The sequence below is a fragment of the Drosophila willistoni genome, assembly GCF_018902025.1.
Source record: "Drosophila willistoni isolate 14030-0811.24 chromosome 2L unlocalized genomic scaffold, UCI_dwil_1.1 Seg72.1, whole genome shotgun sequence".
NCBI lineage: Eukaryota > Metazoa > Arthropoda > Insecta > Diptera > Drosophilidae > Drosophila > Drosophila willistoni.
Genome location: NW_025814049.1, coordinates 3935824 through 3962992, shown reverse-complemented (window position 1 = coordinate 3962992; position 27169 = coordinate 3935824). Strand labels below are relative to the sequence as shown.

Sequence of the window (27169 nt, the reverse complement as noted above, 5' to 3'; positions counted from 1 at the left end):
CATTGTTATTGAAAGAAATTCAAATTTCTTTAGGTCTAGCTATTGGACACTTGACTTGGAGCTCACTGCATGTGTGTGTGTGTGTGTGTTGTGGTAGGAAAAACTACATCAAATTGGCGCTTAAATATTTTTCTATCTCACTCTTTTTCTTTTTTTTGACTGTGGGAAACAACAATATTGAAACAGTCGACACAAAAAGAAAAAAAATATATATAAGAAAAAGGAGGAATCCGAATCCGTAACCCAAAAGCGCATTTGCTTTTCTCTTCTGTCTCTTTCTCTCTCACTCTCTCTCTGTTGCTGTCTATCTCTGTTTTACTTACTTAAACTGTAAAACTTGAAATGGCCACTTGAGATTTTGAAGCGTTAAGTGGAAATCAATGGCGGTGCGATGCAATGCGGTCTCCCTTGCTCTCATATAGCTCTACAAACTCCTCCAACTCCTCCAATCTCTCAGTCCCGACCACGAAAGATCGAGTGAAGCAATTGACCAAAAACTGTCGAATGGACATCGACATCGACATCGAGACTTTGAGCTCGAACTGACGATCGGCAAGCGGTACACTTGTTCAGCTTTGTTGTTGACCATGTTTTTTAACCGTTTTAGTCTTCCCTTTTTTTTTGTTGTATTTTTCGCCTAGGCAGGTGGGAAACACAGACACAGAAGAGTTAGGTAGACAGAGAGAGAGAGAGAGAGAGAGAAACGGCGGCGGTAGGTAAGAATTTTGAAGTTTGGGAATTTTTGTGTTTTCTGCTGACGTTTTTCTTTCTTTTTTTTTTCTCTTTTCTTTCTGGTTGTTGTCGTCGGCGTCTCTTGGAAATTTGTTTGTGCTGGTCAACGGAAATGCATTTATTTGCTGATGTCTTGGACTGAAACTGGACGGCGTTTAATGAAGGGCCCAAAATGTCCCAATGTTGTTGTTGTTGTTGTCTCCTCCTCATCTCTCACATTCGTTCGGGGCGTTAATTGATGAATCTGCGCAGCAACAGCAGCAGGTTCAATGACTATCGAAAGACATCGTCTCAAAGTCATTTTGGTCTATGTGCTATTTCTTGGAATTTTCACGGCATGATTTCCTTTTTCGAAAGTTTTTTTTTTTTTTTTGGTATGCCATTCTCATATAACTCATTTTTCATATACCCTAACAACCAAAAGAAGAACTAAAACTCTTAACCCTATATAGAGTGTGTATTTGTAGGTCTCTTGTCTCTTGATATTTCTATGTTAACTATATCTATTTAGTTTTTAATGATGTTTGTAATGATGGTGCTAAATATTTCCCACATTATTAGCACCTTCTTCTTGGTTTAGTTGAGAACTAAAGAGTTAAGACTAGAGAGAGAGCGGGAGAAAGAGAAAACTCTTAAGATCAAAAGAACATTAATTCTATATAGATATAACTTAGAGTTAAGTAATTCTACTGATTGATAGCTGGCGCTGTGGTTCCTCAATGATGCCCAACAATGCTAAACATTTTTAATGAACTACAAGGCAAACACAGATCGGGGAGAGTCGGAAAAGCTATAAGCCAATAATCGCCAGGGACTTTTGGTATTATTTGATTAAGAAATTAACGGTTACATTTTTGTGATGAGGGGGAAGGGCGAAACTTGTTACATCAAGAGGCTGGCCCTCTACATATATGTACATATATCCCTAGGGTAGGAGTTCTTCTTCTTGTACGTTCTCTTTTGAGGTGTTGATTGGGCAACGCCCTGGACATAATGATGAGTGTGCCAGGGCTAGAAACCGGGGTATGAGAGAGAAGTGATTGCCTTTTGTAAAATTTATGACCGCACATGATGAGCTATAAAATGTTTTATGCCCTAGCTCCTAGACCTAGAAAAACAACACGGGGCCCTGAATGAATGTTTTTGCTACCCTTTTTTTGTTGGATTTGGTCGAAGCATTCCACAACCTCAACAATTTTTGCCTTTGAGCAGGGCATTTTTCATGTTAGACTCAAATTAAATCATGTGATTTATTGGCATGTTGTAGGCTTCTGGTTTTCCCCTTTCCCCGTCCCTTCTCTCTTATGCTTTTTCTGGTTTTATTTTTTGGGAAAATGCCATTTGGTTGGTGGAAGATATGGAGGAGGGGAGGGTGGTGAAAGGCACATTCTATGCTGGCTGATGGAAATGAATTGAAATGTCAAGATTCATTAGCCGCCAGAAGATTGGCTGATTGAAGGATATATAGTATATAAAGGGGTTTTATATACTTCATTAAAAAAAAAAAAGAATTCTTGATTCGGTGTAAAAACAGTTTGAAACAGGCTTAAACCGGGCCTCGCCTTTTTGGTCTTACAACATGTAAATTTAAGTCATAAAATAAACACCTGAATTTCACCTTCTCCTGCGGGGGGAAATACCCAACTATAGAATTCGTTTTTGTTTTTTTTTTGTATTCTGTCTAATTTCAGCTAAAACCTCGAAATGTGTCGAAAACAAGTGACCTTTGGGTAAAACCCATATTTTTATTCACAAAAACCTGAGGGGAATAATAAAACCTAATCTTCTAATAACTACCTGAACGATCGGCAGGACAATGCAAATGAATGAAGTTGCATTTGGGATTGGATTACGGCCGGACTTAGGCCAAAGAGGCGTACAAATTGGACAAAAGGAACTTTTCGCACATTAGCATTCGTTGCGACCCTTGACCCTTGGCCAGCATCCAGCTGGAAATTTTCACGCAAAATATACATATGTATGTATGTATATGTATACGTGTGTGTGTCTTTACACCTGTTGTTGTTGTTGCTGCTGCTGATGTTATTTATTGTTGTTTGTTCTTCATGATTTTCCTTGCTGCTTGAACAAGAATAGAAAATTGTTGGACAGGGATAGCAAGAGACAATGGCCACACAGTTGGCATTTGTCTTTGTGTTCAATTCTCGTCCTGCTGGTTCGAGTGTAGCTCGTGCTGCCGCTCCTGAGGATCGCTCGTGAGAGTCCAGAGGCAGCTGCAATTCCTCTAATTGGCCAGGGCCGACATCACAGGCCGTTATACCGTTATTGCCAACTCGAGTGAAAGTTAGCCCGAAGCGTAACAAATTTTTTATGATTTTTAAACCATTTCTTTTTTTTAGTCTTAATTTTTTTGGCAGTTTTTTTCTTTGGCAATAAATTAAAATGTTTTATGTGTAACACAAAAAAAATGTACCTTTGCTTTGTTTTTTTTTATACAGCAGGAAATGCAGACATGACTAGAGTAAAATGTTATGAGAAAAGGTTGTCGAGGAAAATTGGAAAAAGACATTCTTGAACGTTTCTGTCACATTTAACTCCAAAATAATTTCACCTCTCTGACAGTCGAGACAGACAATTGCACTTGTTGTTGTTATTGTTATGCTAAAAACTTGAAAGGAAATCAACAAGATGTACTTTTTTGTTATAACAACGAAGTTTTAATACTCTTATAATGACTTGACTTGGATGAAACCTTTAATCGATAAATGAGTCTTTAAAGATCTAATTTAGACTTTCCCACTGATAACAACATTTAATTATTCATTGTAATATAATGGCAATATTGTTAACTTAACTTAAGAGTTTTTTTTCCAAAGATTCCTTAATTTTAAATCAATCATTTATTCATAAATTTTAAAAATATTTGTTTAAAAGTATTTTAAAGAGCCTATTAATTATTTCGCTTATTAATTTTGAAAATAAAAATCGTTGATTTATTAATTTTTAAAAATATATTTTAATGACTTTTGACTAACAATTGTTCTGAAGTTTAAGAACAAATCGTGAATGTTTTTTATAAAATATATAAAATTAAAATAAAATAAAAATTTTTAGTAAAATTGAGATGTTTTTCCAACTTTTTTGCTTTTAAAATTTGTATCTGTGATTGCAGTGGAAAAAACTTTGGAAATATAGAAATTTTCAACAACATAAATATTGAAAATAAAATACAATTTTTATAAGGTCTTTGTTCCTATTTTTTATATAAACATCTTTTTCTAAAAAAAATTTTTAATTGATTCGACAAATCGTATGTTGTATTATACGGATAAGAACATTTGCAAAATCAAATCTGATAACACTTGGAATCAGTTTTCCAAAATATGTTTTTATAGAAGTAGTATTATAAAAATAGTTCTTAAAGTTAGTTTTTGAAAAATAATGCTTTAAAAAACTTGCAGGATTTTGGTTTTGCAGATATAGATAATGAACGTGAATTACTTTTTTGATTGTGCCAAATTTTACCAAACCTTTTTAGTGTAGTCCTTGAATCAGATCTCAATAGAAGGATATAAAAATAAATTGACAAGCCAAAAACTTAAAATCATTGTTAAAGAATCCCGAATATTCAGCTTGTTCCTACTAAGCATATTTAGTCTTTTAAGTTTATTTATTTAGAAAAGTCTCTATTAAGCAAATGGAATAATGAATTTTCCATAAACGACTCAACCATTTAAGTTCAAGGATCAAGTAGACAATTTCAACCAAAGTCCTTCGATTTATTGCACATTTCCAACTTCATTGCATATATGTATAAACCTCTTTGCGAGAGTATCAAACTGAAGTTGACCAAGTCAAGTGGTCTGCCCTAGACAGACATCATATTCAACATTTATTTTTCGTTATTTTTGACTGCATTGTTATGGAAATGAAAGCAGCAACAAACAACTATTGTAGATTTGTTGATACTTTTTTCGGATTTTCGGGGATATTTTCGTATGTGAAAGGCTGAATTTTACCCCATTTCCTGTAGACGTGTTGATAAACAACAAGGAAAGAAAAAAAAAAACGTAACAAGTGCACTTGAACGAGGCAAAGAGAAGGGAGAGAGATGAGATGGGGGTTGCGGATGAGTCTGGATCTGGAACTCCACTCGAGGTAGGGTTTCGATTGTGAGATTTCTTTTTCCATTGGTTAAGTAGTAAATTTATTGGGCTACTTACGTATCTGTGAAATGTCTGTCACTGAGACTGTTCCTTCTGCAGCTAGGTGTATGGCTTTGTTGTGTGCACACTGTGACATTATTACGTAATCTTCTGTACATAATGCACCTGAAATCACCACCTGGAAATGAATAGAAAGAGAGAGAGAAAAAGGGAGAGAGAGAGTTAGTGTGGGTGAGAGAAGAAGAAGAAAAAAATTGTATCTCTTATCGTCATGTTATCGGCATGTATCTTGTCTTGTATCTATAAACAAGCCATCAATATTGTATCTAACAGATACACAAAAAACCTAAATTGCATACCAATGTTTACAACTTGTCATGACAAAAGAAAAGAATTTCACATTTGGTTGTTGTTGTTGTTGTTATTGGTGGACGTGTTGCTGTTGTTGTTATTATTGTTGCACGTTAGTTTTTTAGACATTTTTATGAGGTGTTGTCATCCCCCTTACTTTGTGTATGTCGGTAGCCAATTTCCCTCTTTCCTATCCCCGCCAAACTTTAGTTTTACTCCCTCCCTCATCATCCCTTTGTACCCCCTTACCTTCCCTTTTGAGGTAATTTATCATGTTTGATTAGTTGTTTTCTTTTATGTTTGTTTTTTTTTCTTCTTTTTTTTTTAATATTTTATTACATTCATTAATAATCGCACCTCTCTGATTTAATGAATTTATTGTTTGCGACTTGGCGGCGCTTTACGTAGTCTTCGTAACTCTTTTTTTCCCCTCATTTTTCCATTCTTTACATTTGATTTAATTTTTTTTATTTTTTATTATTGGGCATTTTATTATTGTGCCAGGTCAGGTTGTAAATCAGTTGAAGTGAAGAGCCTAGATAAAGTATAGTATCGACTAGTATTAACTTGTCTGTCTGTTTTTTTTTATTTTTTTGTGTAATAAGATCACAGAAATTGGACAAGTGGACAAGTGGAGAAGTGGGTCTGGCTCATCTAAAACACATATTTTTTTTTAGACTATGAAACTTGTTCAAGGAATTTATGCAAATTTCCATTAAAGATATAGATAAGATTCATAAACAAAACTAAAGTAAACGCCTACCCTACCGACACACCTTATCTTCATTCATAATTTCATCAACCCAGAAAAAAAACTACACACTCTCACACACACACACTCACTTGTGTGTGTATATAGATACATATTTTGAACCCACACCGACAAAAAAAAGACGAAGAAAAATAAAACTCATTGTGTGCGGGGCCTTGCTACGTTTTATTTATTAGAACTCTGTCGATAATTACAAAATAATGCGTTTTGCCCCACACACACAATATAACGAGCCTCCCCCTCACTATCTCCGCATCACTCCACACACCGTGTGACAACCCTTCAACTAGGTAAGTTAACTTATGGGAAAACTATGGAAAAGCACATGGGGCCAAAACTTGCCTTAACTCAACATCCGAAACGAGGTTACTTAGAGCAAGAGTTTCAATTTTTGTTGATAAGATTTCGTTTTTGTTAAATATCGGTGGGGGGGCGGGGTTGGAAGGGGGTTAATTGTTGTCGATAGGTAGTAGCTTGTAACTTGGCTAATTTGTGACCGATACTTGGCGGTTCTTGTGAATGAAGAAGTCTAAAATTGTATGAGGCTGAAAAGCCTTGAAGTGGCAACAGCAAATTTGGAGTGGCATGGCGCTTGTATGGTACGTCAATGGTGGGTGAGGAGGTGAGGTAGGTGGTGGGGGAAATACTTACAATAAAAAGCAGCAGTCTCTTTAACTGATTCGACATTCATTCGGCGATTAATGTACATAATTTTAACCCATTTACTGCCAATGAAGTGCAGTAAACTAAATAAACTTTAATATTTATTATTCTTTATATATAATTAGTTTCAATTGATCTCGCAAGATTATGAGCCGGCAATTGCTGGATTTGTTGCCTGACATTGACATTTGTTAAAGCACTTTCGTTGAATTTCGTATTTCTCTCTATGATTGATCATTTATTGTAATCAAATTTCATTTCTTTTGCACATTTATAAGCACATTTATCGGCACATAAACACAACACATTGACACTTGCAATTTGTCATCAGTCATTTTATGCACTTCCGTTTCCGTTGGCGAATATTTTCAAAAAATTATAATTTTTTATTTCGATTGGAAATTTGCACGTAAATTGATAAACACGATAGCTAACGGTAAAACTAATCCATGTTAGGCATTAAGCGATTCCGATTCACGTTTATTTTTGATATAGTTGTGTGTGTGTGTGTGTGTTTGGATTTCCTATCCCTCACGGTTTAATATTTTCTTAAATATTTTTTTTTGTTTTAAAGGCAGCGACGTTGAATTTAAACGTCTTTGCAGGGCGATTGAATTATCGAGACTAAAACCCAAACGAAACGTGCGACATTTTTTTGGTGTTGTGTTTTTCTTCCTTTCCACACAGAGTCAGCAGCAGCAACAGCAACAGCAGCAACAGCAAGAGCAGCAGCAACATCAGAGGCAGCAACAACAGTTTGAAAAACTTGCGCATATATATTTTGAAGGCCCGTTGTGTGTGAGAGAGCGATTTCATTTTTGGTTTTTATTGCATGCGAGAAAATCCATTTACAGTTCGAACCTGTTGTATGAACTGTTAGGAGTTAGAGCAACAGAAGCGACAACAGCAAAAAGCAGTGGCTAACAGCCCTGTTAACAACTTCTATTGCAAATCGTTTCTTTTGTTTTTATGCGGTTTCCGTTTCCCCTCTTTATGAGACTGAATTGACCTTAGAAATAGCATAAGACAAGTCAAAGACCTAGTCCTAATAAATGTTTGGGTTTAGTAGTTTGCACTAGTTTCTCACAGGAATTATAATTGGTATAAAAAAGAAGGCAAATCAAAGAAATTTTGTTAAATAGATTTCAACAATTATTTATAGACAAACTATTGAACATGAATAATAAACCAAAAAAATATTGTTTAATATTAAAGAAAAATAGTCTTAAAATATGTAAACAATTAACTTATAATAATAAATATATCATTATAAGCGTTTTCTTAGTCTATTGAACGGGGAGGTTTTTTTTTGGAGGATCTTACAGTCAATTTAACCATTTTTGTTTTGGGTTCTGGCTATTGAAATACTTGTTTATGGCTGAGCTAATTTTAAGTAGCTAAAACAAAAGATAAATTCCTATTTATTTCATCTCTAAAATACTATACACATTGTTTATGAGATAAAATCTAATACATAGGCAGATACGGATCTAAGGGTATCCCCCGAAATTTTAAAGTTCAGACTCCTATAGAGATATCTATACGGTATATATATATCCTACCTTAGGCTATACAAGGCTTGGGTATTTATAAAGTATTTTATAAAGTGGGTATTTTATTAAAGTAGCTAATAAAAAAAGGAACATTTGCCGATAAGTTGAATACAAAGATTTGGATTAGAAATCATTAAATTGCCTTTAAGTCCTGTCTAAAACAATTTCAATGTTTGTCTTGCCATGCATATTATTCTTAGTGTTAAATAGCAAAAATGTGATGTGATAAAAAATTTAAAACAATTGTTTCGTGCTATGTAGCAATTAGTCGACTGATGTTTCTAAACAAACAATTAACCTAGTTTAAGTTGCCACTTGGTAACAAAAACCTTGTTTAAATAAAACTATACAAAATTTTTCAGAATGCAATAGTCAATTTAACGGTTGGAATTAGCTAACTTTTTAAAAACTGTTTGGTATAGAATGCAGAAAAACTATTATCCAAATAGCCTAGCAAACAATCAGTTTTGCATATTTGTACTTAGCTCACAATTTTGGCGATCAGAAGGGAGGAAAATTATTAATTTTAGATGAAAAATTGGTTATTGAAGTTTGACCAATTTCCAAATTTCAGTTTTGGAAAGGGAAAGTTCACTCATTTGCAGGTGAAAGAAAAGTTCGAAAACTTGATTTAAAAACGGCATAACTAAAAGGTATAATTTAAGGAATATTTATTTTTCGTTTTTATATATTAAAATATATACCCAATGATTATAAGATTACAGATCTTAATAGACATAAAAAATGAGAACACAAAAAAAAACAGTTTTAGTTTAAGGATCAACATTAATTGTGTTAAGAAAATCGCTGGGATTTAATCATAACTTTTTTGAAAATATTTTAACCTTTAATGTCCTCAATCTTTAAAAAGAGGCACCGCTATATAAATATTTAAAAAAAATTTTAAGTTAAAGATATATTTTTGAATATATATTTTTCAATGAAAATTTTTTAAAGATGTAAATTCGTTAGTATCCAAAATTTCATAATTCCCGCAATAGTCGCTAAAAATTTGTATAAACTCTACTTTCCTCATTTTCCTCATTTATTTACTTAATTCAATTATTCCTGCTTTAATTAATCCTGAAAGCTTTCAAACCCCCGTTATTTGTCCCTCCCCCATAATTATGTGAGACAACTAATTAATGGCAAATTAATTAAATATAATTGGGTCATTATTCTTAGTTAACTTTGTCAATGAAAATCAATTTGATTTGATCAATCATCATTGAGACTTTCAACATGTTGGTCGTACGTTTTGTGGCAAGTTTATTCGTACTTAAATTGTTTTCAAGTCATCTGATAAGTGTGGTAAACCAACTAAATCAAGATTTGGATATTAAAACCATTATCTATTATGGTTACACAAAGGAAATGCTCAACAAATTAAGCACCAACATTAATCAAGGTCAGTTTCAATTGCTACTGCAACAGAATTTGAGCGAAGAGTTTGGAAATCGACAAGATGAACCCGTTCTAATCATCACGGAGCTGTCTGAGGACCTTCAAATTAATCAATTAATTGCTGCTAATCTGCAGAAATATTTCAAGGACAGACAGTTTAATGATATCCTACTGATTGATTGGTTAAATGGGACGGATTATGCTGAAGTCTTGCAATTATATTGGCTGGCGGGTTTTCCTCATGTAATCGCATACAACTCAACGGAATCACAACTTTGGAGCATGGAAGGATACGGTTCTCGACGGATTGAACCCACATCTGTGGAGAAGTATTTGAAACAACGTTATCGAGGGAATCTCATGGGCCATCCAGTGCGTGTCTTGGTTACCAATGATCCACCACATTCGTTTGTGGTGGAATCAACTGAGATCTCTAAAGATCCCTATCAGGGCAGTGTCATTAATGTATTCAAATTGTTTGCCTTTCATTATAATGCCACTTTTCAGGCGGTGCATTTTGCAGGCTTAGTGCGTTACTCTACCTGGGAATGCCTTGCCTTGGTGGAGAGCAACCAAATCGATGCTTGTGGCAGTATTTTTGTCAAGAACTTTCGTTTTGCCAGCAGTCATCCAGTTCGCATGAATCGAGTAGCCATTATGGCACCTTATGGCAATGCCATTGATAAGTTTTATTATTTCCTGCGACCCTTTGATGATTATGTGTGGATCGGCATAGGAGGGAGTGTGATTTATATAGCCATGATGGCTTCACTTATGCATAGACTTTTTTATGGTTACTGGAATGTGGGTCAATACATTCTCTTGGCCATACAGAGCCTATTGAGTATAACAATGCGCCTGCCCAGGCCACTTTCGAGAAGTTCCAAGCTGTACTTGCTACTTTTGCTCTTCACCACGGGATTTGTGCTGTCCAGTTTGTATGTGGCTTTACTCTCCATGATGTTGACCACAAAACTCTATCACAAACAGATGAATACTTTGGCTGATCTAAAGGCAGCCAATGTCAATATACTTTTCCAGCAACACAATATCGAGGCAAACTCTGTGTATGGCGGCTCAGCAGAGTTACGTGAACGGTTTCAATTTGTGGATGAGCTAGTTCATAAGCAACACCGTGATGCCCTGGATCCCCATTATGCCTATGTCGACTCAGAGGATCGAATGGACTACTATTTGTACCAGGAAAAGTTCTTGAGACGGCCACGTATGAAAAAGTTACCCAATCCCATTGGTTACACCTGGGCCGTGCAGGTATTCAAACAGAATTGGCCACTGGAACGTCTCTATAATCAGCATATACAAAGACTTTTTGAGACTGGTCTGCAGTATAAGTTAGTGCATAATGTCCATGAATTGGCAGTGCGTTCGGGTTTCCTACACTTCTTACCCACCCAATATAAGAGTGTGGAACCCTTGGAACTGGAGGATATTGCCATGGCTGGGATGGTCTTAAGTGGTGGCTATATTGTTTCTGGCATTTGCTTTCTAGGGGAATTAATGCTTGGCCATTAATGGGCTCAATCTCAATCTCAATTATGGGAATTGCCATCAAACGGTTAACACCCACACCCATGCCAGCAACAACAACTACAACAACCCCTAAATGTTGAAACGATGTTGAGTTGAAATGGGGGATTAGGGTCAGATCCAGACCCGCATAGAAGCAGCAGACACTTCCTACTATTTTCCTGAAAGTGTGTCACGGAAGTTGCCAAAAAAAGAATAAAGAGAAAAGAAATGAAGCAACCCATTTGATTGAACATTGATTGACAATGGGGGCGGCGGCCATTCGGTCAGGAAGTAGCAAAGTGGGCGCGGCCCGAAAAACTGTCAATCGATTGGGATGGGACACGACAGGACTTTTGCTTCCATTGTTTCCCTTTAGCACAATGAGCTGTGTGTCCTTGTAATACCCATTAATGTGGCTATTGTTAAACGCGACTCGATGACAGATACTTGGCCTGGCTTATTCTGAATTGGATTAACTATTTCTGGTTTGCAATTAGTCCAGGATTTTGTCTGGTGAAATTATGATCAGAAAGGAATTGGCGTAAACAATTACTTGCATTTCTTTTACTTACTAGACTTATCAGAAAACCAAAAATTGTTGCCAACTGAGAAGAGAAAAATACTGTCACAATTGCTGCTGCCTCACCGCCTCTTATCTCTGTGACGTCACAGAAAAATGTGCACCTTTAGATTGGGGACAAAAATAAAAAAAAAAAAACAACAAAATTGAAAGAAATTTGATTAGATTTCATTACAAAACTCGAAATATGTTAAGTTGCCAAGTGATAGGTAAGTATTTTCTATTGGCGAAATACTTGTAGACAAATTACTAATGACAAAGTTATGTGGGTTTAGTTTCTAGTTGGATCTATGGGATGTTCCACCTAACTTAAAGCCTAAATCGAATGGTTTTTTTTTTTTGGGGGGGCTGATAAGGTAGTCAAAGTGAAGAGGTTATCATAAATTATATTATGGACCACTTGAGACGGACTTCAGCGATAGTTCTTACTTTCTGTCGATCTGTTTTATGGAAATTGCGCATTAAGTGCTTTAGGATTTATGATTAATACCCAGTTAAAGCCATGGTCTTTAATGACTAGGCAAACAGTTTTCAAGTTTCAAGTAGGTATATAGAATCAGGCGTTGATTTCCAAGAAATCGAATACTACAAAGTGCTCCCTGACTAGTGGCGAAGCACCTGATCGAGCTGGGCTGTTGATCAAAGTCTAAGACTTACGTGTTATCAATTCAATTGGCTAACGTGAAGGGGATGGGATCGGAGTATTGTTTGTAACTAAACAATTCAATTTTTATCTCCTCTATCTTTTGTTTTCACCGACTAAAAATTACTAATTTAGCTGCTTGGGTGGGCTGTATTGTCTTTGGGCTTTAATGATTTTGGCCTGTCTTGACTGGTTTGGCCCCCCATCCACTTGAACTTTGTAACCAACTGCTGACCAACAACTAATTGTCCACTAATCTTTCATGAACGTAACGAAATTCATTTGCCATTTGCCATTTGCCTTTAGCGCCGTTATAGCTGTCAATCAACTGTGACATGATGGCGGCGGGGGACCTAAGAAACAAATTGTCTGAAAGGGGGGAGAGTAGAGAGTGGCGTGGAGTGTCCGGGGGTATAGAGAAATTCTTTGGCAATCAATATCAATGACTGATTACGATTAAATTGTTGGCGCTCATAAAAAGTAAGCTAGCTAGCACGCGCTTTTCAAACGCTTCTATTACCTTTTTTGTGTTTTTTTGGCGAGCCTCCACAAACGACACTAATTGAGGGAGAAAAAATTATAGTAAATGTCTACGCGCAAAATTAGTTTAGTCTACTTCCTGACCATGTGCCTAATTTATGCTCCATCATCAGGCAAATGACGTGCAAAAAAGGCAGAAAATTTCAGGCCCTACCCAAATGTTATTTCTCCTGCTTCTTCAACGTTGTCGCATTGCAGAGGAGGAACTCTATTTGTGGGGATTTATAGCATTCTAATTGAAGGACCATAAAGATTGCGTTTCCAGACAACAAATCAAAATCAAAACAAATCATAAATAAATCTGTACAAAAATAACAAATTATTGTGTGAGAATTCCTTTTGAGAAAGATTCCATTGACATGTGTCTTTTGGCGGCATGAACTTTGCTATCGAATCGTATATTAAACCGAAACGGCAGCTGTCTCCCTTAACACTTATCAACAAAAATAGAAGTACAACTGGCAGAAAATACATATATGTTTTGGCCACTTGAGTTTTAAGTTTTGTTTTTTTGCCGGAAAGCAAATGTACTTAATGAGCATTAATTGATTTTAAAGACAATTTATGATCAATAGTTTAACTGCTGATATGTTACCCCTTTTTGAATAACATTTTTTATTTTAGTTGAGTTTGGGGGTTGTGGAACTTGAGCTGAGAACAGGATTTTGTGGTTTTCCTTGCCAAGTTTTGAAGGCACGTGCTGGCCACACGCTTGAAATAACTTTTTGGTCTTGATATCAAAACCACAAAAAAAACAACAAATTTTTTAAGCAAAGTACAAGTATGAGTATTTACCTTGTGCAAGCGTCTGGCCAATAACAAAAAACCGCAAAGTCAACAAAATACCCTCGTACTACCCTAATACACACTCACACACACACATACACCCCTCTTATTTCCCCTCAACCCAACTCAGTTTATCTCACTCTTTCTATATGCATATGCGGCGTGTGGCCAGCCAGCGGGCTTTTCATGTTTGACAAGTAATAAAAGTGATTAAAGCAAATCTAAACATTGGTTTCATGTATATTAACTACGCTGTTTGGTTTTGCATTAAATTTTATTTTTACTCTTCCTATTACACAAAGGCGTTGTCTCCCCAAGGGAGGGGGGTTTTGGTAATCAAAAATTGCAAAATTCCATCAATAGAACGGAAATTGAATCTCTGTTACCGAGAAAGAGAAAAAAAATGGTTGCTTGTTTGCTAATTGTAATTACATAATGGATTCACTTTGAATTCGCTGGGGGAAAAAGGTCAACAAAAGGCTTACAGTGGGCACAAAAGGGTGACTCATGCCATTTCGAAAAAGTCATCAGATAAGATTAACAAATTCCTAAGACAAGAAAAATTATCATTCTAAAGTAATTTAATTTATTTTTATCACCAATAATCAAATAAGCAGAAGTACTTGTAGTTTGATAGAGGTTTCAGCTCCTAAAAGTATGCTACAAAAACTTTGTTTACACAGGATTATAGATTTCTTATATGATTTTCTTTGAGGATTAAGGTTCTGATTTGAAAATTGGAAAATCCGAATGGAAAATTATTAATTGTTCATACTTAAAGGGTGCTTAAAAGTTAAATAGAAGTTAGTTGGAGTTTCACCCCCTTTGTGATCCGTCACTGAATTTTTATTTAATGACAGGACTGGTCTAAAGAGTGCGTCCGTTGCGTGAGAGATGTCAGTCAATATCGGGAAGCCCAAGGGAATAGTGTATAGTGTAAAAAAAATATCTTGTTAGTTGTTGTGAGTATCATCCTTTAATTTTAAATGCATTTTTATTGCCATTAAACAATAAAATACATATATGAGTAGTCCCAAATAATGTTAGCAGTAATCGCGTTTATCATAAGTTTGTATAAATTTTAGTTATATTCCAAAAATATATTTATTGTGGGGTATACTCCCTACCTATACCTATATATCACTACACTTACAAACAAAATATCAAATGATATAACCAGATAAAACTAGAATTAAACAGTATAAAGTTATTTTGTTCTTTACTCAGTCAATCATAATAGCTTTCATTTTATAGTATTTTTTCACAGAAAATTTTGCCATAACTTAACCAAGGCTTGGTTAGATCTAGGACTGTGAAATGGGGGAAATAAGCTCCTTTAAGTATGCAATAGGCTGAAAGTGTTCAATATTTGCAAAAATTTTAAAAATTTTCGTATCCCGTGTAACTTAAAAATTGTGTACAAGCAATGCTTGATTTAAGAATTCATTCATACGCATAAATTTTCAAATCTTCTTCATGTTTCAAAGTTCGAATTCTTGGTCAGCTTATTGCATACTTTTGGGAGCAAAGTTCCCTCATTTCTACCGCCTAGATCCGCTATGAACTAAGCTGTTATACCAAATTAAATGTTTACACTTTCAAGAAATTAGTTAATGGCTCACATCTTTAAACACTTTATAAAGGGTTTGTTACTTTCAAATTAGTTTCGTCACACAGTTCATATGAATATCTGACCATGCAATAAGTCTAGTCATAAATGGCAGTCAAAAAAACTCCCTCACCTATGTATATATGTACACATACACAGACCTATAGCCCGAAAAAAAAGTTGCATGTCAAACGACATGAAAACATTGCTAGAAGGTCTCTTCATATAGCCATTTCACTTTGTTCATTGCTTTTGCTTTGTGGCCTTTTGGCATTTCGCTTGGCCATTTTCCTGCGGAAATGTGCGCCAAAATGTTTGCGTGCCTCTGCAGCCAGCAGGCAGAAGGGGGTGTGGGCCAAAATGGTGGGTGAGGCAGAGAGAGAGAGAGAGAGAGAGAGAGAGTATGAGAATGTAATATGTTGGAAATATTTGAAATTTAAGAAACATGTCGAAGAAGGAGGCATCCCCCGTTAGAGTCTCGACTCGACTGGCCGCCCTTCTTTGGCAAATGGCGCCGTCAAATGCGTTCATTGAACTGCCAAGTGGCAGTGCAATAAAATCAAAAAAGAGTAGAAAAAATACATTTAAAAAGGAGAAATAAATATGTAGAGGATAACTGGCGACGGAGAAGCTAAAGCTTCTCTGCTGAAAGTAGAACTGGAGATGGGAGCAGCAGGATCTAAGACAAACACAGTGAGCCAACGGATTTATGGGGTCGGTTGTCGTCGAACGGAAGCGGAAAGACGCACAACTTGCAACTGACATACAAAATGGGTGATGGAAAGGAGGCGAGGTAAGAGAACCGCAAAAATACAACAAAAAAAAAACCAAAGAAAAAAAAGCCTGTGTTCAGAAAGGAAGCTGTCAAAAGGCTGGAAACCCTTCATTCTAGCAGGTTGTTCTTCTTGTTGTAGTTGTTGTTTTTTCTTTCTGTTTTGCTTTTGGTTCAACGGAAACGAATTATGTTGCCTTATGCAAAAGGGTTCAAGACGCTCTTCATCTACTATCTCTCTCTCTTTCCTTCTCTTTCTCACTCGGTTGAGACACTGACTGTCCTGTTTTTGTCCTGTATATTTTTTGGGGTGTCCTGGGGTGAAATTGATATGCCAAAAGCTGATACACTAAACAAGAATATTGTTGTGTGTGTGTGTGTGTCTTCAGTTCTTTGACAGATTCAGATTTTTCATATATTTTTGGGGGGTTTATGCCTCAAGAAATCAATTTGCCAAATTTCATGAATGACTACCATTTGTGATTATTGATTATAGTTGGGGGCAAATGCATTTATAACAGATTATAGTAACCCTTAAAATAAATGTTTAACCCATTTAGTATTGGGTTTGAGCATCTTTTGCAGTTATGTTCACTTAAGTATTTGTGGCTTTAATATAATATTTAGTACTTAATATTTAATTGATGTTCATTTACTTTTTATTCCTGAGTGTTTCTTGTTATTTCTGACTAACTATTCTTACTGAGTATTTCTACTTTACTTTGGTGGTCTTTAATGTTGTTGAATAAAATTAAAACATTTATTCTTTTTTAGCACTCAGTGATCTCATGTGATTAGAATGCTCTTTCTATCGATGTCGTAAGCTTCAATTTTAGTTTGTCGCTTATTAAATTAGATTATTGAGTAAGTAAACTAAATGGTTTCCTATACCGGTTTAACCTTAGTTAGAAGACATATTTTTATTTATGGATCTCTTTCTAGATTAAAAAAAGTATCTTTGAATGATTTTAACTAATTAAACCAACAAATAATCTCAAGTAATCAGCAAATTCTCTTTGTTTCCCTTTTTTATACTTTTAACCCTTTGATTTCTGTTATAAAAAGTTCGTTTCGTCTATTGTAAAAAAGGAGATGCTCCTTTAATGGAAGTATTCAATAAGTTAAACTTTATTTACCTCTTTTGTCAAATCATTTTAAAGGTCATGAAGTTTCCCATATAGATCCTTTTGTACTACTTTTAATATCTTTCTCATTTAAACAAGTTACTTGATTATTTTGACATTCTTTGCAATCGACTACACCGAAATTCAAATAAAAGTGGCCTAGTTTAAGTGTCCAAATAGTAATCACCTCTAATATTTCTATATATATAAGTATGGTATATAGATACGTATATTAAAATATAATTATTATTTTTAGAAATCGAATTTATTTCATTGTCAATTCATGTGGTGAGATAATGATTAGATAGATTTCTCTATTGACAAAAACTTCTAATTTTAGTTATTGGAAATCATAATTTTATATAGCGATTTCTCATTTGTTTGCAATTTCGTATACTTTCTTTCTTTTATTCTTCTGATTCGCTAGAATAAAGAAGATAAAAATTGAATTTATGGTAGATCATAAATTTTTGGGAATTCCTTCGTTTCATTATCATGCAATTGGGGAATGACAACTCAAATTTTTTATTTGGTTTTGTGGGCTGTCATGACGTAGTTTTTTGTTCTGATTTTGGAAATGTCAGTCAGAGTTAATCAGTTAATCACTGTAGATGAAGTGAAAAGTGAGAGTAAAAGATTTTACTGTCAAACCGTCAATGTTGGGGTAGATAAAGTTACTAACAAAAGCCTTCAATTGTCTGAGCCCCAATGACTTGGTCAAGGTCATTGATATATAGTTGGATAGTTTTCTTTTCTTTGGTCTGCTGATCGAAATTCTTTGTGGTCAAGTGTAAGTGTGGGTCTTTGGGTACTCATTGCCTCTCACATTGCCCCACCACTCCGAACTCCACTTCAAACCACTATGGTGGCACTCCTATTGCCTGGTTGCTTGCCACTTTTGAAAACAGTTGCCACGCCCCATGGTCAAAGGCAATTTGTTGCGCTTCGTTGCGCGTGAAAATTATGATTTTTACTTTTGCTTAAATCTCATTAAGTTAAAACTGAAAAAGGATGCCAATTGCCTAGACCATGAATACCAGGTTAGAGGGGAGGAGAGCAAAACGGCGGCGTGTAGCCAAGCCAAGCGACTGCGATTTGCATTTTAACTTCCTATGAAATATTGAAAACTAAATCCAACAAAAAAAAAAATGTCCTACCCCATAGTTTCTGGTCTCAAAGGTATTCGGTAACACCAACAGAACAAAAAAATATTTGCTGAGCATATTTTTGTTTTTTTAATTAAGCGCAGCAATTTTTTTATAGACACATTTTTTTGTTTGCATTTTATTTTTTTAATGATGCATCATAAATTTTGCAGAAGTCAGAATCAAGAGGAAAGCCCACCAAAAAAAAAAAAACAACCTTCTGGAGAACTCTCTCATAAAACTCACGGCAGGCGGGCGCGGCGGCTGTTCCATAAATGGAAAGTGAATTTTATGCGAGGCATTAAACAAAGTTGTGAAACTGAAACGTTTTGTATTAAAGTCGCTTGATAACTTCATCCCAAGTGGTAAGGTGAGGCAAGCTGGCTAAAGGCATGCCATGCCAGTAAAGTTACTTGGCGGCAACTTTGTATGCCCTGCTCTCTGGTCTGAGACTTTAACTGGGTACTGGGTACTGGGTACTGGGGGTACCGCCTTATCGATCGGTTACCTGATAAATGTTTGACACAGTGTGCAGCTTGTGTATGTGTGTGTGTGTGTGTGCAGTACTCAGGGTGTCATTCAACCCGAGGCAAGGCAATTGTGTGTGAGTACCGAGTAAGTAGTAGTAAGTAAGTAGTATCTACTCTAGTCGTATATAGTCTGGTAAATAACAATTTTCTTCTTTTTTTTATAGCTCTCTCTCTCTGTTCGGCCATAAAGCCTGCAAAATGGGTGGCCTCATATAGAGTAGTTAATGATCTCAGAGCTCGAGCAACATATTGATCACGATTTTTAATTTAACTGTTTCGTTTTGGCAACCAAAAACCAAATAAAACAAAACAAAAACTTCATTCCGTTGATTTATTTGCATATGCAACATCGAAATGCACTCTCACAGTGAGCTTTTAAGTGGCCCGCTCTTGACTCCAGATGGAGATGGAGTTGGAGACGCATTGCCTTTATTTGTTTCCCTTCGCCCAACTGTCACCAAGTGCTCTCATTCGACTTGGGCAAAGGTAAAGCTTATTAACACACAAAAATTGTATTTCATTTTTACTGCCCAGTCCCAGAGACTCTCCAGTTGCTGCTGCTGCTGCCTTTTCGTGCTGCCTTTTATCGCATTTAATGGATTTTTAATGAGTCTTAAGCGCAGCTTTTGACAGCCTTCGTTTTTGTGTTTTTTTTTTTTTTTTTTTTTCGTTTTTGTCGTTTTAAATCTGTTTAATCCTGTTTACTTATAAGAGATGCAGCATGAGAGATTTATACATGGACAAAGTTCAAAGTGTTGACCATAAATTTTTAATTTTTTTAATTTACTTTACTTAGTCCTTATCCTCCTGTAGCATTTCGGTGAGTTCATCATAAAATGAGCTAACCACCAGCATGCTATAGCATAGAATGACTATAAAACTCAAGTTAATTGTGTATTTAAATTATTGAAAGCTCGAAATGAAATAAACTTACTTAAACGAATGATGGCCAAGGCACTTAACAAGGCAGTAACCAGAGTGCAAATAAGCACACAGAAGTTAACCAACAGCCAGGGACCCATGTACCAACGTTTTCGCTTTACACAAAACAAAAAACGAAATTAAAAACTCCCTCCCCCTCCATAAAAATGGGTGTGAAATGTTGAGTCTTTTGCAACTTACGGCTATGGCGCCATATATCAACATTGCATCATTCGAGGACATCAGATAGAAGCAAACCGAAAAGCAAGTGACACAAGTTCGTGTATCCATTTCGGCAAAAAATACATGTACAAATGGCGGAAAGTCGTCTTTAATAATCCAAAAGACGCCAATGCTGGCAAATATGATGTCCATGAGTCCAAAGAAGCATCCAGTCAAGATGACTCCCACCCGCAGAGGAATGCAACATAAACATTTCATCAAACGCATCTTTCGTATAAAACAAGAAATACTGTGGTAAAAAAAAGAAGGAACTACCCAAACATGCACTGGAATTTTGAAAATTATTAGTAATGCACCATACAACAATTAATTTTTATTTCTATTAGTAAATTTTTTGAATTGTAAAGCAAATGTATTGTCTCAAAGGAAGTTTTTAATTAATTTTTCGCCAAAAATTTGTTAAACTTAGTAATAGGATCTATTTAAATGCTACTTGTTATACAAAATTTAGATAAAGAATTTATAGTTCAGTTATTTCTTAACTTTTTTTTTTAATTTTTAAAGTAAATATAGGATCAATATACACATTTTTATTTATTTTTTTCCTTTATACATATGTACGATCATTATAAACACTTTCATTTAATCATATTTTTAGTTATTTTCCTTCATTCTACTTTAGTTTTAATATCAATTATATCATAGAACTATAAAAATTTCATAAATATACACATAAATTAATGTATATGATCCGTTTCCAATATATCCATCCAATATATTCAAATAAATTATAAAATTCACTATATTTATTTTGGGTCATATTCTCAAGGACTTGTTTTAAGGTCAAGCGCAATTGATTTGAGTATTAAGAATTCTTTATTTCAATATTCATCTAAGCCAAATGTTGAAAAATGATCAGAATTTCAAATCAAGTTTTAGCTTACAATGAAAAATTATCGCCTAATGGGAAATAATATGGGAAATATGAGAAATAATATTTCCCTTTTGGGCGATAATTTTTCATTGTAAGCTAAAACTGCCAAGAAAAAGAAATTTCGAAGATTATAGAAGATTTTTAGTTCAATTTCAGTTCAATTCAGTTATTTAGCATGGTTAAAGGTCTATCGGGTAGATTAAAACTAATAATTCTGATTCTAATAATGATAATACTTTTCTTATTATGATTTTTGGAATCCCTGTCTTTAGTTCCTATGAATTTGGTAATTTCTCATAAAAGTTTCAGATTTCTTTTCAATGAGTCACAAATGTTTGTGGCCTAGAAAATATTTCCCTTCTACCACCGCAATGAAATGCCGCACTTGTCTGTAGTGTCTTATTAATGTAATTTTTTAAATAAGTTAAAGAATTGGCCATCTTGGGAATAGCTGCCTCAATAAGTACCTTGTTCCCAAATCTTAAGATATGGATTACCTAAAAGAGATTTCACAAATAACAATATACAAATCTTACAATTAAACAAGAAAGAAGGAAAAATGATAATACAAACATGACTAAATGTATAGAGATATAAAAAAAAATTAATTGATTAATTTTCGCCAAAGCCTTTGTTACGATTTTATTGACTTGTGTTTGCCTTGAAGATTACAACATTTTCGGCAGAGTCAATCAATTGGAATGCAATGATAATACAAATTGCACAATTTAAGTGCAATCGGTAAGAATATTTAATCCCTACTCGAATATGACAAAATATACTAATATTTTAATAGTCATAACTTGCTGCTTTCTGTTTGTTGTCGTAATCTTGTTAACTTTCGAAACTTTTTGCAAATGACTATTACGCGAAAATTTTCCGTTCAACAATAACAACAATTATCAAGAGTCTTTAAGGTTCTAGGAATACTATTTTTTGACGTAAGTGTAAGACAAGATTTCAAGACAAGCAAATCAAATACCGAAACAATAATAAAGCGAAAGGCATTTTATCAATGTACAATCAATATTCGTAACACTAACTCAGCTCTATATACTAGAGTACATACTGTCTCAAGTGGCGGGCCCTCTGATCGCCTCAGTTTACAACGCAAAAGCAAAAAAAAAGAGGCTACTAAGGGTTACATTTTTCATTTCTGATCAATTACACGGAAGCGCAAAAAGATAACTAGTTAACTAGGGCGCAACAACTAGAATAAAGGTGCTGTAAATGAGAGTCATGGTAAAAATATGTCAAGTTCCCTTGTGACATTGGCACTTCTTGGAAAACCCTTTACCACACATACCGCACCCTTAACCAACCCAAATGAATGGAAGAGAGCAGAGCAAGGTCGTTGCGTGAGGATTGATAAGCAACATTTTTGGCACTGCAAAAAAAAAAAAAAAACAAGAAAAGGTGTCTCCACACATATCTTTCGAGTGTTTGGCGGCACTGACAATGCCATTGTGTTGGGTTGAACTTCAGAGTTGGTGGGGGGGAAATTTTTCTTTGGGTATGCCTGTACCTAGCAGCAGCACCAACAGCCACTTCATTTATCGCCAATGGAATTTTAATTGAGTTAACTTGTCGTGTAAGCAACGCGTCTGGGTACGTAATTGGTTGCGAGAACTTTGGAATCACTTCCCCCTCACCCACACACACCCTCGAGAGTTTCCCCCCTTTCCTATTAATGCGGACGTGTGATAATAGTTAAACATTGCTTGGGGCATTAGTTGGTGTTACTTTGCCCCTAGACTCCCCTCCAGCCGAGTGTGTTTCTCGAGTCGGTGGTTGCGGCGGCTTCTTCTCATGCATCTTCGTCAGGGGCTTTAAGTGGGGTAAACACCCCAACACAACACGAGCTCTCTGACAGCAAAAGCTTCAAGTAACTTAGCATATTTTTGGGGCCTACTTAAAATGTCTCTTAAAGAGATTTCCCAATAATATTATCAAAAGGCTAACTGTTCGTTTTTCGGCATGACTGTACTGGACACTTTCGCTTTCGAATCGTGACTTAACCCAAAACGTGAGGGCTTTCATTATTGACCAGTCGAACTGACCTGTGACACGTAATTGAAAGATAAAAGCCTTGAGGCATATGACTAGAATTTACATACCCAAAATAGACCTCTGACTTCTCTGGTCATAGTACAATTTCGGGGGGTCTTAGACTGATAAATGGGTTTTTAATGCCCGCTGACTCTCTCTCTCTCGTTCTCTCTCTCTCTCTGTCTTACACCTGGCCAAAAATAGACAATAATTTTTCAATATGCAAAAAATAGAAATGGTCAAACCTAAACGGCATTTTGGTTAGATTGCCCGTTAGGTGTTTTGTTTTAGGCCTGTAGTCAGAATGAGGGGCTTTAATTCTTGTGAGGCATTAATCAGTCTTTGACAATTTCCAAGAAAACATATCTTTCTCTCTTAGTGAAGTTTCCGCCAGAGATTGGCTTTTGACAGGAAATTAAGAGGGAGTAATTACGAAAATAAAACAAAAACCAAAACTAAAAAAAGAGCACACGTTTGGCGTGTGGCATAGCTGGAGGGGTTTTTTTTCCTTAAATTGATTTTTTTTGTATTATTATTTTTGCGCACAACTCGTTGTTGTTTCTTTTTTGTTTGTTGTTTATCGATAAATTTGTTAATCCAAAGTATAACAAATTATTTGACAAGCAGGCTAATTGATTTGATTCTCGTGGCATGCGACATTACGACATTGGAAAAACATATGATAGACTTTTGGTATACTGTGTGACATAGCTTTCCACTCTAGTTTTCTTTAAACATGCCTGTGGGTTCCTTGCTAATTAAAAAAGTAGTTTAACCAACTAATTATTTAGTCACCTCTAATTAGGTTTTGTCACCTATGACTATCACATGTCTAAGATCTAGATAGAGGGGCCATAGGAATGTTGCGTATACGCAACGGAACAAAATTAATTTGTTTACTATGCAAATTCTTGAAATATTTTCCATATGAGTGGCACCTAAGAATTTAAGTCAAAAGTTAATGTTTGATTTAGTTGATATAATAATATAATTGTATGGTAAATACCATATTGCTGGTCATGATGTCGTTTTGGGTTTTTTCAAGCCTCTGACAATCCTCGGGCATTTATCTATCATTCCATCTATTTAACTATCTATCTAGCTCTATATAGAGAGCTATCGACATTTGCCTTTTTGTTTTATTCGAAATGTGTCTGTCTCTGTCTTTTAGCCCCGTCTAAGAAGGGGAACAAGCAAAGTGAGTTGCCACATTGCTGGCCAGATAAGACAAAATGCGTTTTGCAATAACGAAACATTTTTTATAAGCCATATACAATATATATATGAAGAATATGTACTAGGTAGACCTATTTTCTATTTACTTTAGACAAGTCAACGTTGTCTTTGGTTGTGGATTGTTGTTGCTGTTGCTGTTGTTGTCGGAGTTCGCCTTGCATGTTACAGGAAATAAACAATAAGTAATTATGCAGTCTTGCGCATTGTTTTCAGCTCAAATAAACGATGTTTATAACAGTATTTCCCCCCACTCTACACACTGAAAATATGTATATGGGGATATAACATGGCAGAAATCATCATCATCATCATTATCATCATCATCATTGTCATCATAAAAAACAGTCTGTTTCTGTCCCACAAGTTCTGTCTTTGTCAACAAGAGCTAAATGTGACAAAAAGGCATGCCGCATACTCTGTGCCTTATGCCTTATGCCGGCTGGCGCTTGCAACGACTCCAAAAGAAGACTTGGAGTAGGCAACCGTTGAAGAGACTCCCAGGAGGTGTGTCATATTTTGTGTACACTGAGCGGAAGTTTGGTTTCTGATAAGCAAGCATCAGAGACAGAGAAGAGCCAAAAATTGGAGCTTATTCCTGCAGTGCTTTTGAAATCGAAGTAGAAGAATAGAATTTGTGTACTCATACATAAGTATATGTAACTGGGTCAGTGCAGTTGACATAAGCACAAAATGTGGGCGGTTTCTCGGTTATGACAGGTGAATGGATGTGCGTGTCTGTGTGTGTGTTGATGCAATCATCGGAAAAGCAAAAGTGATCGCAGGCGAGGCCCTAAATACAAATACCCAAACGTAGTCGAGATTCAAAGAAAAGTTCTTGTGAACTTTTGAAGACTGTCTCAAAGTGGTTTGAATGAAGTTTTTGTTAGCCATTTACCATAAAGTTTTCTATATAAAATACTTGTGTGTTAAAAGATATGTAAGACTTTTGAGTTTTTAAAATGCAGATTGCACTGCAAAAATAAAACTTTACTCTTAATCTGAATCAAATTAAGAAGTGAATTATAGGATGATAAAATTAATTATTTTGGATGGGCTGTATCAATAGAATATTCAATATAGAATCATCATTAGGGAAAGATTTTTTATAGACTTAATAAAACTGAACTCCTTTTCAAGATCTTGCTCTAAAATTGGCACATTTTTTTTGATCATGGATCATCAAAGATCCCTATAAAACAATAATGACATATCATTGAAATTTCAAGTCTTTAGATTGATATTAAAAGCCAGTAATAGATTATATTAATAATAGGTATATGTGGATTGTTAAGGTCTAAATAATAATATGAAATAAATTTAAATTATGTATTTATTTAATATTGATAAGAAATGCAATTGCCTTGCAGACTGACTTCTTTTCATTTAATCTTCAGGTCATCAAGAAAAATGTTTATTAAGATGATTTCCCAAACTTTTTCCCACTTTTAGATGCTTTAACGAGTTGTTCATTTAAAATAATAGAAGGAGACTCTCTGCCCTTTACAGATATAGATATTCAAGGATCTCTCAAAGACTATTATTTAATGATTGCTCGACAAAAATTGCGACACAAACTGCATGCACTTATTGTACTCAAGAAAACGATTAAAAAAACTACCATAAAATAACTGAGAATACCTTAGGTCTGGTCATAAAACGATTTAGATCGATTAGAAAACGTCACATTGTCATAAAAACAATATCAATTATATCTCTTAATCATTAGTTCTGTATAATATCAATCGATAGCTGGACAGGGCAGGGGGGCAGCTATAAACATTAGAACCCCCTGCAGGCCAATTGATTATAATGCCAAAATGTACCGGGCACGCGCTTATCTAAGTGCGCAATATAAATAAAAAGTCAAAGGCAATTTCGCACAGTGCAGTCAATGCGATGGATACCAAGAGCAAGGCACAATATAAAGTGAATTGAAATCGGGGGGAATGGGGACTGTCAGTCAGTCAATGGAGTTGACTTTATCGATGATGATAGTGATGATGATGATGATGATGATGGCGGGCGAGACGCCAGCGCCAAAGAAAAATGCGTGTCAGATAGTGGCTAGGAAATTGGAATAGTAGTAGAAAAATAAGTAATAATCGTATCTATTATTGTTATAATAATAATAATATAAAATAATGGTGTCTTTTTGTTTGCTTTATGTCAGAGTCTAGCGCCAGCGCCGCCACTCAAGCACCTAATTTTCTTTTACCTCTATATATATATACATATATATATATCTATATATGTATATATGTTTTCTTTAACAGGCGCAATCAGGTGCTGGCCAGGTTAAGCAGCCTTCCCAACGTCTTTGCTTGTGTTTTGTTTTGTTTCTTTAGATACACATGACTAGCAGAAGACCAACTATACAACAATAGCAACAATGGAGTGTCAGTATCTTTTTTATTAATCAATAAGAGCAGCCAACTCTTGGCTTTTGATAAGATTACAATACTGGGGTCTCTTGGGTCTTGGGTCTTGGGTCTGTGGTCTGGGGGACTCTTGGCGTTCGTTTTTGGCTTTGCTATCTGAAGGGAAATTGGTGCCACAGCCAAGTCAAGTCCCCAAAGAATCAGGCAAACAGCAGGAGGAGAAGGCAGGTGATTGAGGGTGAACTAACTTTTTGCAGTTAAAACGTGTGGGAGCGTTTGATTTTTTTTTTATATTTTGGCAATCGAGAGGTGATAAACAAAATACCTTAACTGACATTGCCAATTATTATTATAATTGATAAGTAATGTTTGCCTAATATAATTCCTGCATAGAATTATTTGCACTTATTGTGGCATGTGTCACAATGGGCGTAGTTAGATGGGGGTAGGATTGGAGGTAACTAATTTGTCCTTTTACAAAAACAAAATCTACTTAATCTATCAAAGCCATTAAGATCATCAATATAATATTGTCGCTTTCAAAAACAGCTATACCTCATTTTTCAACGGTTTAAAACTTTAAAACAAAATATAGTCCAGAATAAAA

At 35.2% G+C, this 27169-nt stretch overlaps 2 protein-coding genes across 3 annotated transcripts in view; one reads left to right on the top strand and one right to left on the bottom strand.

Annotated features, from left to right (window-relative positions):
- The window catches only part of LOC6646254 (bromodomain-containing protein DDB_G0270170), a 42576-nt gene extending 22184 nt beyond the window's left edge, over nucleotides 1–20392 (bottom strand). Inside the window, exons 1-2 of one of the 2 annotated variants that reach the window (XM_023177839.2) lie at nucleotides 19984–20392; nucleotides 4917–5037 (exon numbers count right to left, since the gene is read on the bottom strand). In XM_023177839.2, the coding sequence (XP_023033607.1) occupies nucleotides 4917–5037; nucleotides 19984–20232 (370 nt within the window). In that variant the 5' untranslated portion in view covers nucleotides 20233–20392. Of the gene's footprint in view, nucleotides 1–4916; nucleotides 5038–6633; nucleotides 7152–19983 lie in introns of those variants that run through there. The other variant, XM_047010415.1, reaches the window with a different exon arrangement.
- Nucleotides 9441–11135, top strand: LOC6646255. The gene has a single exon (XM_002068671.2). The coding sequence runs from the start codon at nucleotides 9441–9443 to the stop codon at nucleotides 11133–11135; it is 1695 nt and encodes a 564-aa protein (XP_002068707.2).
- Nucleotides 20393–27169: the final 6777 nt, after the last annotated feature.

What these genes read in the sequence shown, in the direction of transcription:
- LOC6646255 (XM_002068671.2), top strand. Translation starts at nt 9,441, where the DNA reads ATGTTGGTCGTACGTTTTGTGGCAAGTTTATTCGTACTTAAATTGTTT.